General features: G+C 34.7%; 2 protein-coding genes across 2 annotated transcripts in view; one reads left to right on the forward strand and one right to left on the reverse strand.

The window, feature by feature from the left end:
* ari-1 (E3 ubiquitin-protein ligase ariadne-1) overlaps positions 1-2,930 on the reverse strand; it is a 35,444-nt gene extending 32,514 nt beyond the window's left edge. The window contains exon 1 of the mRNA XM_085946131.1: positions 2,529-2,930. Coding sequence (XP_085802257.1) covers positions 2,529-2,732 — 204 coding nt within the window. The 5' untranslated portion in view covers positions 2,733-2,930. The remainder of the gene's footprint in view (positions 1-2,528) is intronic.
* A 2,248-nt stretch (positions 2,931-5,178) lies between these two features.
* Positions 5,179-15,468, forward strand: LOC147072651 (putative peptidyl-prolyl cis-trans isomerase dodo). The gene is made up of 2 exons (XM_085945778.1): positions 5,179-5,319; positions 11,217-15,468. Exon 2 carries the CDS (start codon positions 11,241-11,243, stop codon positions 11,721-11,723), a length of 483 nt encoding a protein of 160 aa, XP_085801904.1. The 5' UTR covers positions 5,179-5,319; positions 11,217-11,240; the 3' UTR covers positions 11,724-15,468.
* The last annotated feature ends 271 nt before the right edge of the window (positions 15,469-15,739 follow it).

The following is a 15,739-nucleotide window of genomic DNA, read 5'->3' on the forward strand; positions in this document are numbered from 1 at the left end:
CAGAACACATAAAAGTGAAAGAAGAAGCGAGACAATCAAAGGCTGCAGATTAAAAAGAAGCAATGGAATTAATTACCTGCAGAGATAGCCATGTTCACTATCAATATGCAAGCTGTAAAACTGGCCCCTTTTTTGAAATCGAGTGCACTTTATTATAAAACAAAACTTTGTGCACACAATTATATTATTGATAACACGGTAACAAAGGATTGATTTTGCTACCTATGGGATGAGTGCGAAGGGAGTTTGACTGCCAATATATTTTCTTTAATACTAATATCATACATAGCAGCAAACATCCAAACCAAAAAAATAGTTTTGTACACAGATGGTTGTGGTTACCAAAACAAAAACTCAATTCTTTCAAACGCGTTCCTAAGATTAACTTTATCCCATATAAATTTAGAAATAGTCCATAACTATTTAGAAAAGGGTCATACCCAAATGGAAGTAAATAGCTGTGATAGCCTAATTGAACGAAAACTTAAAAATAACGAAATCTACTTACCAACTGAATATGTGTACGTGTGCAGAGAAGCTATAAATTCTCAACCCTTTATAGTTCAGTATTTAAGTTGACTATTTTTTTTTTAATTATGATGATATTAATGTCTTCAGTTCAATTCGTCCAAGTTTCAGAAGAGGTGACCCAACAGTAGCAGATTTACGATGCTTACAATATTCAGGTGGTAGTCTTAACTTTAAACTTAATTATTATAGTGATTCATAGAAGCTATTGGTAAAGCCAATTGCAACCTTAAATGAAGACGCAACCAGCCCAGCTGTACAAGAGAAAGCTAAAAATGAAACCAGAAAAATTCAAACACCTTCAAGATTTGAAAAATGTTCTTCCGAAATTCAGCTGGGAGTTATATGATAAACTTAACTTTTCCATTAATTATTATTTTAAGTGTCAAAGAACATTGTTATTTTTATACTATTATTTGATCATTGATATTTGATGGACATCTAAAGTTGTGTTTAAGAATATTTTTTTTGTTCAATTATGGTTTATTTAGTTTATTTTATTTTCATCAAGTATTAGCAAATGGTTATTAACTATTCCGTAAATCATAATTAATAATTACTAGGTAATAACTTTCATGTGCAAAATTCCATAAGTGACAATTGTTTTCAAAGCAAAAATTCATAACTCACACTGCCACTATACTGTTAAAAATTTTGAAGATTTAAAAAATTAAATGATTGTTAAAAAAATATTCATGATTTACGTGTTTTATTAAAATTAAAAAAATTAAGTTGTTTTAAAATGGGAAGGTTTTTTCACTTTCCTGCAAAAGTACATTTTTGCAGTTAGGTAATTTTGCGGTGGAAACAACGATACTAATTATTTCGAGGCACACGTCTACTAAACATTTGATACGGATACAAAATTACAATTATACCCCGTTTACACGTGCATAGATTTACTGTGCACAAGAAGAAAATGTATGGGGAAACATGAATTATCCTGCAGTTGGCAAGATTGCGTGCATGAAATAAACAAGTTTGGACGGTTCTGAATTCAACGCGCAGGTAATACCCCGTTTACACATGCATGGATGAACTGTGCACAGTAAGAAAGTGTATGGGGAAACATGTATTATCCTGCAGTTGGCAACATTGCGTGCATGAAACAAACAAGTTTGGACGGTTCTGAATTCAACGCGCAAGTAATACCTCGTTTACACGTGCATGGATGTACTGTGCACAGTAAGAAAATGTATGGAGAAACATGAATTATCCTGCAGTTGGCAAGATTGCGTGCATAAATCAAACAAGATTGGAAGATTCCAAATTGTGATGATTTATTGCGTGCAAATAAGATTATTTTCGATCTGCGCTTGCGCAGTAGAGCGATAGGGGCGAACATGCCGGTAAAAAAACGAGCTACTCATTTTGAGCTCCGATTTTCAATACGACCTGTCAGATAGTAATGACAACATCGCGCCTCGCTTACTCTTGAAGAATGAGATTGGAGAGAGAGTCAGCACTTTTACGTGTAAACAGTTATTGTCATGACAGTTTAAAATAAGCACAATTGCCGACAGTAATTCCATGCATGTGTACAGACGCTATTATTTCTTATTATCACAAGCTAGAAATTTTAATTTTGACTTTTAGGTTTCATTATTGTCAGCATAGACAAAGATTTTTTTATTTTTTAATGTAAAACAAAGGAATGTTTTCTTTTCTTTAATGTATATGGTTTATTTTAATTTTATAACATTTATTGGATAGCATTATTCGATATGATAATGTGAATCACCAGGAAAATACTTCGTATGTTGCATTCGCGGACAGGTACCAAAGTAGGTACCTAATTGTCAAACAATGGAATATTGTATGTAATGGAATGACATAATTGACGAATTTAGGTCGTCCAAAAAATATTGCAATATGTTGGCAGAAGATGTAATCATTCCGATGATTTTGGGTTAAATTGCATTTTTAACAAAGCGAAATAAATTTGGAAAAGCGTGAAGATGGCCACAGATTGTTTTGCAAAAACAACAAATTTCACTGACCTCAACGACTGTGTTGACTTCTTTGATCGAATCGACCATGTGTTGGACGATTTCCTCCGTCGACAGCACTTCGTAAGGATAGTCTTCCATTTCCATTTGATGGTCCCTCGTGTTATGCGATTCGACTTCCATCGCAAAGTCAACATCGTCTCCGCTGGACTCGTTGCCCGAATCCACATCATTCGTTTCATCTTCGGAGTCCATCACTATATTTAATACCAAAGTATACACAAGCGAACGGCTACAAAATAAATGAATTCATCGAAACAATCAAAATAATAACACTGGAAATTTTAAAAGGTCAGCAATCTATAAAATAGTGTGACTATAGGTTGCCAAAACCAAAGCTATTAAACCTCTGACGTATGTGATGTTTTCAGTCCATGACGTCGTTCATCTGTCTTTGGCTTTGCGCAATGCACCATAGTTGAAAATATACCAGCCGTGTCAATTTATAATGTAAATCAGATGAATTTTTAATTTCAAGCCTAAATGAATGATTTTAAAATCTATCATTCGATTATTTATGGGATAATCTAAAATTTATATATCTTACGATATGCTGCTTAGGTGGAAATATATATGATTTACTAATTATATAATACCTACCAAGTAAAAAAAAAGAAAAATTATCATTTAGCTAAAAACATCAATAATTTATAGCTTTCTTTTTACGAATTTGAATGATAATAATTAATAAAATTAAAATTTTAGAATATGCATCAAAATGGAGCGCTATAATGCTTCAAATACACTCTATGACGATCGGTCATATATATGTCGAAAAACCCGTTTCTTATGTTGGCGTCCTGTGTCACAGGGTGTCACAGAGTGTCACAGAGTGTGAATACTGTGAATACAATGTCATAGCTGTCATACAATAATATGTATGTATAAATGTCGGAATGGCATAGATTTGATCATAGACACTAAATCGCTCAGCATATATGTGCCCGATCGTCATATAGTCTATTTGAGCGCTTGGCCGTAGTCATGGGGCGGCTTCGACGTGGAATAGGCGCGGGGACGGGCACGGGCACGGGTAGAGTGTCCGTAGTAGCCCGCGCGCGTCCAGTCGTGTTCAGCGTCAAATCAGGGATAGGAAACCATAAACACAGAAGAGTTTTTACTGGAAAACTCCTATTTGAAATGGCAAAACTTTGCAGCAAAATATGGGGCCAATGAAATCAATATGGAAAGCACTAATTTAACAGAAGAATTTTATAACTTATACAAGAAACTGCGGGAACAACCAGACAAGTTTTTCGAAAAAGAGTAACATGAGAAAATATTTGATTAAGTATATTCTAATTGATCTAAGTTTTTTTCTATTCTTTTTGAGTCATTTTTTGCGATCCGACTATCGCCTTTTGGCATCTTCAAACACCACCAATGGTGAATACACACTGTCATCTGATACAGTTAATTCCTGTTTATTTGGTAAATTTATATTTATGAATTTAAATTCAAATTCCATCAAGTACCCTTGGTCGATTTTATAATTTGATTATATATTGGATAATATGTAAGTTAAAGTTTAAAAAAGACTTTTCGGTTCATATGGTGTGAATGTAGGTGTAGAATGTACGCTTCATAACTTTGCACCCCGGCTCTAGGATGGAAATGATGTACCTACTTAATATATTTTATTTAATACTAAAAATATGTATAAAATAGACTAGAAAAAGATATTGAACAAGCAAAGCTTCCAAATAAATTATAATAGTTATAGTTAATCATATTATAATTTAAATACAGAGAAATTAGATAAAGAGATAAATGAGAAAGAATATTGAATAATTATAGACAAAAAAAAACAGTTTTTATGTACCTACCTTTATAAATATAAGTAAGATAAGTATACAATATTATATGTGCGTTAAGAATTGTTGAAATTTAAAGATATTATTTTTACATAATATATATTTATTTAGAACTACATATTATATTATTAATACAAGTGAATATCATTTGATATAATTTTATGCGACGTAATAAGGAAAAGAGGCGTATCAGTGTAGTAAAAAGTGCAACGTTATAAAACGTATACCTACTTTACATCACTTCGCACTATCTATGCTTTGTGAAAATAATACCACAAATACACCAGACGCGCGCGGTAAGCTCATGATGGTTTGAGACACCCGCTACTCGCTCGTTTACCGTGTCGGCGCCCGTCCATTCAGTGCGGACACCTCTATGCGCGCAGTATAGGAAGAGCCCGCCGCATGTACGATCTTGCCTGCGTCGAGCTAGACGCGCCAAAACAACACGCGCGAACACCCGTCCCCGCGCATTGTCTACGGACACGTCGAGACGTGTTCATACGTTTGAGTTGCCCGACCCGCCGCCGCCCCGCGCCCGCCAAACCACCACGGACGAGCACTCAACCCGTCGAATATTTTTGGGCGACGGTTTGGCCATAGACTACTTTTCACAACAAAATTGTTTATACCTAGGTACATACCGTAATTAATAATTATTTATTATAATAACAAAATAAATATAACCAATGGTTTTTATTTAGCTTTGTAATTGTTTAGTTATGAAACAATAAATTCTTGATCACTGTATCATAAATTTATAGCAAAATTAAAAGAGTTTCTTTCTTGCTCTGCAATATTTTGTTAAAACGACAGTTGGCACTGTTGGCAGTATTGCATACATTGTAGACTACCATAAACAATATAACTGTCAAAAGAAATTCGGCTTGAGCGTTTCGGCGGTGTTTGATATATTTCGTTTATATACAATCACCGAATAAAACATTTATAAAAAGGAATCAAGTAAGGTGAGAATGCTTAGAGATTTTAAAATATAATCGAGTGTCAGCTTGACGAAGATCGAGATCTCAAACATAACCTAATAAATATTGTTATCAGAGCACATTGCCACACTAGTATTCGAAACTACAACGAATGAAAACGATATTTCACTGGCGGTACTAACTCATATGTGTGCTCCAGTCTCGAACAAAGTAAAGATCTCTATAATGAAAGGGGCTGTCGCAAAATTATGTTCTCATTAAGAACCTACCGGGATATATACCGGGTAAAAAGCAACAATATCTGTTGGACACTACCCCTGTACATGGCACTGTCTGATGCTTGGTTCAAACCAAAATACATATTATACCTATACGTCAACAAAATGAACATCGTATAAAAGCTGTTCACCAATTAATTATAAAAAAAAAACTATTTATGAACATTTCTATAAGAACAATATAAAATGTTCTAATTAAGTACCTACCTACCTCATGGTCCCCACAAGGGGAGGGCTGACAGGGCTCTAGCCTGGGGGGCGAGTCGACCACATAAGTGAGATAAACACAGATCACAAATTTGCTCTTAATAGTAAAAAAGGTGCCTGCAGCGCTATTTTACTTAAATGATATTAATAATTTAAAATATTTGGTTGTACAATATGATTTTTAACTGTGTACCAATACTCGACAACTCCATAATTCAAATGGATGTACATATAAAAAATCGCTAAAATACACATTAATTGTACCGCATAGACCATTTGGAAAACGCTACTGCAGCGCGTCACACTGCCTTTACCCTTAGCGATAGGTAGGGGGGCCCGCCAAACATTCTAGCCTGGGGGCCCGCTTCAGGATGTGGGGGCCATGACCTACCTAATTAATACAATGTCTATTTTTTTTTGTATTCTGCCATGTATAGAGAACCGTTCACATGAAACCGGACTAAGCATGAAATCCCAAGAACTTATGGATTGCCAAAACCACTCCTAACCCACATTTATTAAATACAAGCCTTATAGGTATTATATTTAAAAAAAAATCATATCAGTGCTGTCCTTAGGTAGATTTATGGCTCAAATAGACTATGACGATCGGTCATATAAATGCCGAAAAACCCGTTTCTAATGTTAGTGTCGTGTGTCACAGAGTGTAAATACGATGTCGTAGCTGTCATACAATATGTATGTATAATATGTCGGAATGGCATAGATATGACCAGACACTAAATCGCTCTTAGCATATATGTGCCCGATCGTCATATAGTCTATTTGAACCTTTAGAATGCTCTCCCCTTTCATTTTTTTGTTTCAAATTGTTGAGGTAAACACTTACCGACATTTTTTATTAGTTATATACTGAGGATTAGAGAATTTCCATGAAAAGTTCTCAAACGACGGTGTTTTTATGAATGTGGATGTCTGAATCGCTGACAGGTTTGGAGGCCCCCTCGAAATTTGTTCAAATTTAATAAACTGTCATTGGGTGTTACAATACACAATAGCGATAGGATAGGTTCCCTGAATTTTTAATGCTTCTATTATTTGGCATTCATAAACTACAAAAGAAGTTGTTTATTGTAATGAACGCTGGTAGGTCTTCACAAACCTTGGATTTTTTACATGCAATTTCAACCATATGCGTGGATACTTTTTCAATATTATCGGCGTAAACACCAATTAGGTAGATACTTAGACACTTAACTAGTGTCATAAACGTAATCCGATCCCGGCGGCATCCTGTCTGGTTAGATTTTATTGCTTAGGGTCGAAATGTTTTTAAACTATCGACACATTAACAGTTTTAAGATAATTTTTGACTATATTTTAGCTCGGCATACCCGATAAGTAGCTCATTATAAAAGTGACTAAATATATGGAGAAAATCATATAAACTAAAATGTCAATAAATGTTTCTTCGTTACATCCGAGATCTTCCTATATTCGTGATCGTAATAACCGAGTTTGACTGTATTATATTTTTCTGAGGTGTTTTCAAATTATGTAAATACCCTCTCTCTTTTGCATTATCTTATTTCTCATCTCTGGGCTGGGGTAGAATGTATGGTTTAAAATCCGTCCACTACAGATTAATGTCGCATCCGATTGGGTTCCCAGGCTTATGTTCTGATAACCGTAAAATGTTCTCAATACTGCTAGTATTAATACCTAGGGGCGGCAAGTTATATGAAAGTATGGTGAAGCAGGCTGGTATGGTGAAAAAGTATGGTGAGGCGGCTGGTAATCACGTTGCGGCTAAATTTTCACATTATATTATATGGGTACGTTATAATGACCAAAGTAAGTCCTCTGTTCTTCTTCTTCTTCCACGGCGCTACATCCCGGGGTGGGATTTGGCCTCCTCCACAACCGCTCTCCACTCACTCCGGTCTCTCGCCACACTTCTCCAGTTACCGGGTCTTCCTATATGAAGCCAGTTCACTTCTACGGCGTCAGCCCATCTCCTTCTTAGACGGCCTCTGGGTCTCTTCCGTTAGGGTAGCCACTTCGTCATGATCCTTGGCGCTCTAACTTCAGGCATTCTCTCCATATGGGACATGCCCATCATAGTCTTTGGGACTTACAGTATCTTATGATTGTTTGCTGTTCAATCAGCTCTTCCAACTCGTGGTTCATTTTTATTCTGTAGTTCCCATTTTCCAACGTGTTTTCCAACTGCTTCATTCAGTTGTATGAGAAAGCCGATTCCTTGGCCCTCATTTATTTAATACCTCTATGATTAATACTGTGTTTTCTATATGACAACCCTAAATACTGTTTCATAACTGAAAAATGATAGCAGTCAGATAGGTACTTACCTAACTAACTGTTTAAACAAACACCCACATTTTTTTATGTAATTAAAATTCTTTCCATGGTTAATGTCAGTGTTATTTCCTGTCATGATTAAGTATTCATTTGTTGTTTATTGCTGCCACATGTACAACATTAAAATAAAAAAAAAATTAGTAATTGCTTCCTGGAATAAATATTAAACCTTTATTATAAACATACAGTCATTTCCTTTTCGAGATATTGATGCAGTTATCATAAAAAATGCAATATTTGTATTGCTTAAACAATCTAAGTACCTATATCATAATAATGTCTTCATCATATCATAATTGTTGCATGGGAAGGAATCAAATTAATATAAAAGATTGTTGTAAAACATGGCTTCATCGACTTATATATAACGGCCCTTGTAGGCCAGTGCATAAGTGCATATTCTATTACTAAATCCACTACACTACTATCATTGAGCTTCGTTGCCTGTTGTAGTATTAAAAAGAATATATATTTGATGACATCAAATACACTTTCGAGGATACACTAGTGAAACTCAAAAATCACAATATTTTGAGACGCTTATGTTCATAACAAATAGTTTATAAATAAAACAAAATATGATTCTTTCAAAAGATAGCTAAATGTTTATTTGAATATCAAGAATTTTTTAATAATATATTCTATACTACTCTATCAGAGGTTATTTTATATCCCATTGCAAACAAAATAGGTACCAACCGTTTGCGTCTAAATATTGAAGAAATAAAAGCAATAATCGTGTTGTTTTTTAATTCACTTCAAAATTGTATCGATAATACATCATTGATTTAATTATTTTAGGCCTTTTTTTAATTGGGTATAGGATCGTGCAACACCCTCCCATTTTAGGCCGTTCTGGTCGTAATGTCCATCAGGGCATAGGTGTTGGAAATGGATCTGTAGCAAATTTTTCCACGTAATAATATAATTTCGAAAACAATACTGAAAATGTGTATGCTGGTATTCGAAAAAAACGTTCCGATGAATATTAATTATTCTAACACGAAAATAATTTAAAACTATAGATAACTTTAAATAAAGATTTAAGAAATCATTTTGGCGACAGTCAATTTATTATTTATTCACTGTGGAGGAATTCCAATGATTTGCGTGACATTAATTGGACCACCATATTCATTTTTTATTGGGAATAGTTTTCAAAATTACTTGGTATTAAATAAATACAACGCACATTTGAAATAAAACTGACACTAGCCAAAATTTTAATTTAAATTTAAACGAGAAGAAAAATAAATCACTTTATTCAAACTCTCATCTTATAAACCATATAATATCTCGTGAGCCCTCAAGTCACGCTAACGAACAAATCGTCGTTAATTTTCTACAAACACGTATCTCAATTTTTGTCAGTTTTGAGTTGTTTGATGTAATGAATTCAGAATTTGAATACGCACATATTCCACGAACACGTATCTCAAAACATACTTTATAACAATAGATTTAAGCAATAACAAAAAACTTGTATCACAATCAAAGACTTTTTTTATAAATATTATAAACTCGTATCTTGAGTTATGTGTTTGTAAGTATACTGAACTCGACAGATGATTATACTGAAGTTCTTTCTAGTAAGTCAAGATACGTGTTTGCTGCAGTAATATTCACAGTAAAGTTGCAACGCATTCTCGTATCTTCGACAATATGACTGATCAGTCGAAAGTATAGTGCGATAAATTGAAGAAACATAACATTTTTTTCATGAAAATATGTGTAATTATACTAAATGGATATTTCATAGAAGAAAATTTATTTCTAAATTAAAAACTGAGAGAATAAAGTTATTATTTGCTTCTCCTGAAAAGTTGTGTTTTTTGAGATACGTGTTTGTAGAAAATTACCGATGAAATACCATGAGGATACAAATCATAATCGTTACAAATTGTATCTTACGAGTTTACGCTGTCGAGACTAACTGTTGCACAAAATCAAGAAAACTATTGAAAAGAGAAGGCAGAAGAGGGTACACAGAAACTGAAAAAATAAAATCGCTTATATAGTCAACTTCTTTCTTTCCATTTTACACGAAAATGTCGCCAACATTCAACATATATTATTATCAAGGTGTTGTTTTATGTAAAATTTTATGTTTAGTTGTAGCTTGAAATCTCAGCTTCACTTTCATGAATTTAGGCTTCGGATCTATAGAACAAGGTTTTTTATGATGCTTTTGGTGGGTTGAAGCAATGACATATTAAATGGACGACTCTCTTCATACCCGGCGCGCACGAGAAATTGTGCATGAAAGTCATTCACAGATGTATAGGTAGATGTCACGTGACCATTGACGTATCCGTTTCCATTATGCGATACAAGCTTCGAGAATTTATAGTAATATAACCTTTATTGTAATGGTGTATTAGTGTCATGACTCATTGCGTTAGAAACAGATTCTCTTGTTACTTACGACTTCTCGAAGATTAGACGCAAGTGAGCCCAGCGAATCACAGGCGACTGACTGTCCAATGGTTCCTGTCATTCAATTGCGTTGAATAAACGTTCATCAATATCTTAAAATGGCATTTTATAAATAATAAATAATACTAACACATGCAAAGTGATATCCCATCTTTCTTGGAGTGTTTAGTAGATTTTTTTACAATTTTTAACTAGGCACATTGGCATTTTGTAACACAATAATAATGGTGGAGTCGAAACCTGACAGTCAGAAATTTTGTATGGGCAGACCCAGCGGTGTCGCCAGACCGCTTGCAAGCAGAATGTTCATTTGAGCGTAGGATACCGATATTAAAATATGAATTTCGCCATCCGGCAGACCCGACACAAAGTGAGTGTCATTTTATTTTCTAGATGCTTCGTCCATATTAATGTCATTGGGTTGAAGGAACCAATGAGAACCCTTAACTGACAATCACATTAAATTCAACTTACTCAATCTAGAGTTACAGACCATTTTCCACAAAATCCTTTAATTTAACTAACAGCAATCCCAACATAGTCATCGACATAAGTATTACCAGTTGACGATGCTTCGACTCTCTGCCCATTAAGTTTCCTCCAGTTAGTAGTAACTGACTTTTTCATAATCCTGACAATATACTTTTAATTTTACAGATATCTTGAAGTCACTCATTTAAAATGGCCGATGACGATTCATTACCCGCCGGATGGGAGAAAAGACACAGCCGATCCACGGGCCAATACTACTACTTGAACATGTACACCAAAGTGTCGCAGTGGGACAAACCGGATAAACCCGCTGAACCTGCCAACATCGAAGGACCCACCCAGGTCCAGTGCAGTCATTTACTGGTGAAGCACGAAGGATCCCGCCGACCGTCCTCCTGGCGGGAAGAAAACATCACTCGCACCAAAGACGAAGCCATGGAAATCCTCAAATCTTACCGAGAAGATATCGTCTCAGGGAAGTCGACCTTCTCAGAGCTTGCGCAGAAATATTCCGATTGCTCGTCCGCTAAGCGAGAAGGTGATCTTGGATTATTCCCCCGCGGTGCAATGCAGAGGCCATTCGAAGAGGCCGCCTTCGCTTTGAAGCTCGGAGAACTGAGCATGCCCGTAGACACGGATTCCGGAGTTCACATTATTCTCCGGACGGCTTAGTTTATACGCAATCGTTACTATTTTTAATGTTTACGATATTTTCTTTTCATATGTGGCGTTTTTAATTTATATGTCGAATCTGCGTAAAATTGGAAGGACCACGATTGAAATAGATCAAGTCTAAATTTTACAATTCAATATATTTTCGTAACATACCCTTTCACTCAACACTTTTGCAGATGTGACGGATATAACCAACAAAATATTCTTTATTTTTAGAACTATGGTCAGAGCAATCAGTATTACTGAAAGGATGGTCGAAGCAGCCATTCACTTGGTCGCCATTCCTCTGCTTAATCTTGAAGGCTACCCAAAACTAACAGTCTCCAGGTTATCTGGTCTATGCGAAATATGTCCCAAAAACTGCAAAATGCGTCTCAAACGTATTGTCGAAACCCGTTTCTTTATCTGGAGTTTCTGAATGATTGACTGGTTCATCATGTGCTCTGTCCAAGAAATACAAAGCATCCGGCGTAAACAAAACATTTCGAAGCTATCAGTTGCCTTTCGCTCCCTATCCCTTGGGATTCATGACCGTAAAAAATATGGCGAACACTAATATTTGCGCAAGCATCATTTTCACGACAATTAAAATTCCTCAATTCTTCCATATAGCGGTAAGTTGTGTGTCTGTGTGCGCCTTCATATTTCTGCTTTACATTGCTTTTTCCACTAACTCGTCCGCTGTTTCTCGATCTCGGAGTGTACTTGTTACATGTAGAAAGTTAACTCTATCGATATCCATAATGTTATAATTCATTTTATACCTTAAAAGTCATTATCTTGTATTAAAGAACTATGCAGTAGTGGAGAGGTTGTCAATGTGTATGCAATGGCGCCGCAATTAAGTCCCAGGAGTGCCAATGAATATTTAAATTTCATTCTTCCACCCGTATAACGCAGCCCCTGTAAATCGAGTCGACTGCATTTAAAACTATCTAATGGACTTGATTGGTTTCAACGGAATACCTTCCAATTATTTTTATAGTGTCATTATTGACATTTACATGTCTAGACGCGCGTGATTACTAAATATTGAGATTAACTCGATTATTATAAAAAAAATTAACAGTCTAGCGAAAGATTTCTAAATGTGTCGAAAACACAATTCGTAGAATGTAACGTATGTAGATTGTAATGCACCTTTTATTATTCAATTCTGTGAGACGACTAATGATGATTTTTGAGATTTTAAAACATAATTGAAACGTCAAGAACCAAAGATGAGACCGAAGAAAAACTTTAGATTTGATTGCCACATGATTCTTGGTTAATTTCCTCTGTGATATCATTATAACGATTTTCGAGAAAACCAAGGTAGATGAATTTGTTGGCTGTATCAAACTTGCACCTGTCGCTGTCCAATTTAAAACGATTATTAAAACATGCTGTAGTCATTGAAAAGGCCTCGGAATAGTTTTTGATTGTTGACGATTCAATTAAATATTGTTTTGTGTTCTCATAATCAGCAAATTAATGTTTTTATGTCTTTATTGTATAAATTACTGCACTGTGTCATTGAATTTTAATTAATATTTTTTTAATGATAAGTTTTCGCTTGTAAAAATTATTCCTAGATGTACAATTATAATTGAGCCCCTTCTCGCAAAAGTATCGTTATTCTGAAATCTTCGATAAACACGACAATTCAAAAATAATGTGATACACGCTGCGCGTCATCACTCCTAATATTTCCATCTGTAGAAATAAAGTGAGGATTTTTGGCTGGTATGGTGTGCCATTTGAACTGATTTAGCGTAAACTAGCGATACCACCCTTATTCTGGAGATGGGCACAATTGTCGTCATATTGTCACATCCATAAAATTGCAAACACCCTTAATACTAAAAAGATATTAGTGTTATCTTTTAGAAAATTTTGAAGATTCTCATTTAGCATGGTAATATAGTGGAATAACTTAACCTTAGAATTGCGCAGATTACGATTTATTCTTCTGTATACCAAATACGTAGGGTAAATTCGATTATTGATAGAGACCGAAAAGTTTAACGTGAGGCATGGCGGCGGCGCGCGTGTTGTATCTTATCTATGTTTTTCGATTTCAAAGTATTGTGAGTATTGCAAGGATTGGAAAATATTATTTCTCACTTCCTTAAATAGGTAAGAAATTTACTCAATCAAATACAATGATATACATTTTTTCCCAATAACTTAATATACATTTTATATGGCAACATTAAAATTTCAAGTGTGTTTTGTACCTGTCGTCGCAACAACTCTTTCGATAACGTTGTCAAAGGGTCGAAAGCTTATTTTGACGTTTTTCTTCTTCACAGTAGGAGATAAGATGACTTATAATCTTCCTGCTGTCACTTTTCAAAATTTTTGCCATTATTAACACGTCTAAATGACTGATACCGCGCACTTCCGAAGAAACGTTAAATGCGTTCAAGGTGAGGGGAATGAATATTGAAACGCGAGAGGAGGGGATCTAGTTCTCCAAGCCGCCGCCGCCGCCCATCTCCGTAAACCTTTCGCACTCTACCATGATTATTTCTGACTGCACATAGCATAATTTTCTCTCGCTCTCTCGGTGTCACTCTATGTCATATTTTCTGTCAAAACTATCGAACATCACGTTTATGTGGTATGTTTATAAGTGGAATTAACACGTAACACTTGCTTCGACTTGCTTGATTTTGTTGATTGTCGTCGTGTGCTTTAATTTTAGTTTCCGAATTAAGTACGGTGTCTTCATCCAAAAGAATTTTAAAATGGTCAGACAAAATGGTGTTTATGAACTAACAAATTCACTTAACTTACTTACAACTTGATTAAAACTATCTATTCATCTTAAATCGATATGTGAGAACATTCCTATCATATACCGTTTATACGTATATGGATTTACTGTTGACAGTACATATTATCGCGGCCGTAATAAGAACATTTAGTCATCCAGTAGTATCCAAGAGGTACAAAACGTCCGCAAGGTAGACCTAGAAGCCGTTGGATCGATGAAATGATAAAGTTCTGCGGAAGTACGTGGCAACGCAACGCACAGGACCGAGTGAAGTGGAAGCAGCTTGAAGAGACCTTCATCCAGCAGTGAATAGATTCTGAAACTGATGATGAATAAGAGAATGCACGTGTAAACACGTATTATCGTGCAAGTGGCGAAATTGAATGGATGGAACAATAACGCTCAATACGCGTCTCGCTTATGCTTGAAGAATGAGATTGGTGGACACTATCAGCACTTTTTAATTTCACTAGTTTAATATACACACTATTGGTGGCAGTAAATCCATGTACGTGTACAGTAGCTATAAAGTCAAACAACAAAAATCGAAATATGAGAACGCGACACACTGGAGACTTCATGGATGTGACAATATCTTTAGTACCTATTAAAATTTTACAAACAGGCCATAACGGCTATGATCACTATTTTAACATTATTATATTACCCATTGTATTATAAATTTCACTTAAATATTTAATTACAAGCTTCCATTTTTTTATATTATATAAAATTATTTTTCTGACACTACATACTTTTTAACATTAACAAAATATTCTTTGTGTTGTAATTTTCTAAATTATATAAAGTTGTTTATAATTTCATTCTGAATATCACATTATAATTACTATTCTTTTTTATCACTACTCTATAAGAGACGTAGGTAATACAGGCATGTGCTATTTCTGTTAGTCATTAAGCTTATTTGTTCAATTAAAAACTAACTCAGGATGTCAATAAAACTCATTTTGTCAATATGTCATTATATGTGTCTATGCAATTATTTCTCCTGCAAACTGTCAGTTTATTTATGTTTAAAGTAAATATCGTCAGTCTATCTTGTAAGCCTCGTTGAGACAGAAAAAATCATCTAATTTTCGTTTCAAATGGAATTCCTGATTTTTTGAAATTAAAAAATCAATGGTTTCTGGTATTGTCGATAGATTATTTTAAATGATTAGACATATTGTTATGAATGCAAGAATCTTACGCAGACTGGATTGAATATTTGATAATACTATTGTTTTGGGAA

The sequence above is a fragment of the Rhyacophila brunnea genome, unplaced genomic scaffold, assembly GCF_057557595.1.
Source record: "Rhyacophila brunnea isolate RB1 unplaced genomic scaffold, BYU_Rbru_1.0 scaffold_19, whole genome shotgun sequence".
Taxonomy (NCBI): Eukaryota; Metazoa; Arthropoda; class Insecta; order Trichoptera; family Rhyacophilidae; genus Rhyacophila; species Rhyacophila brunnea.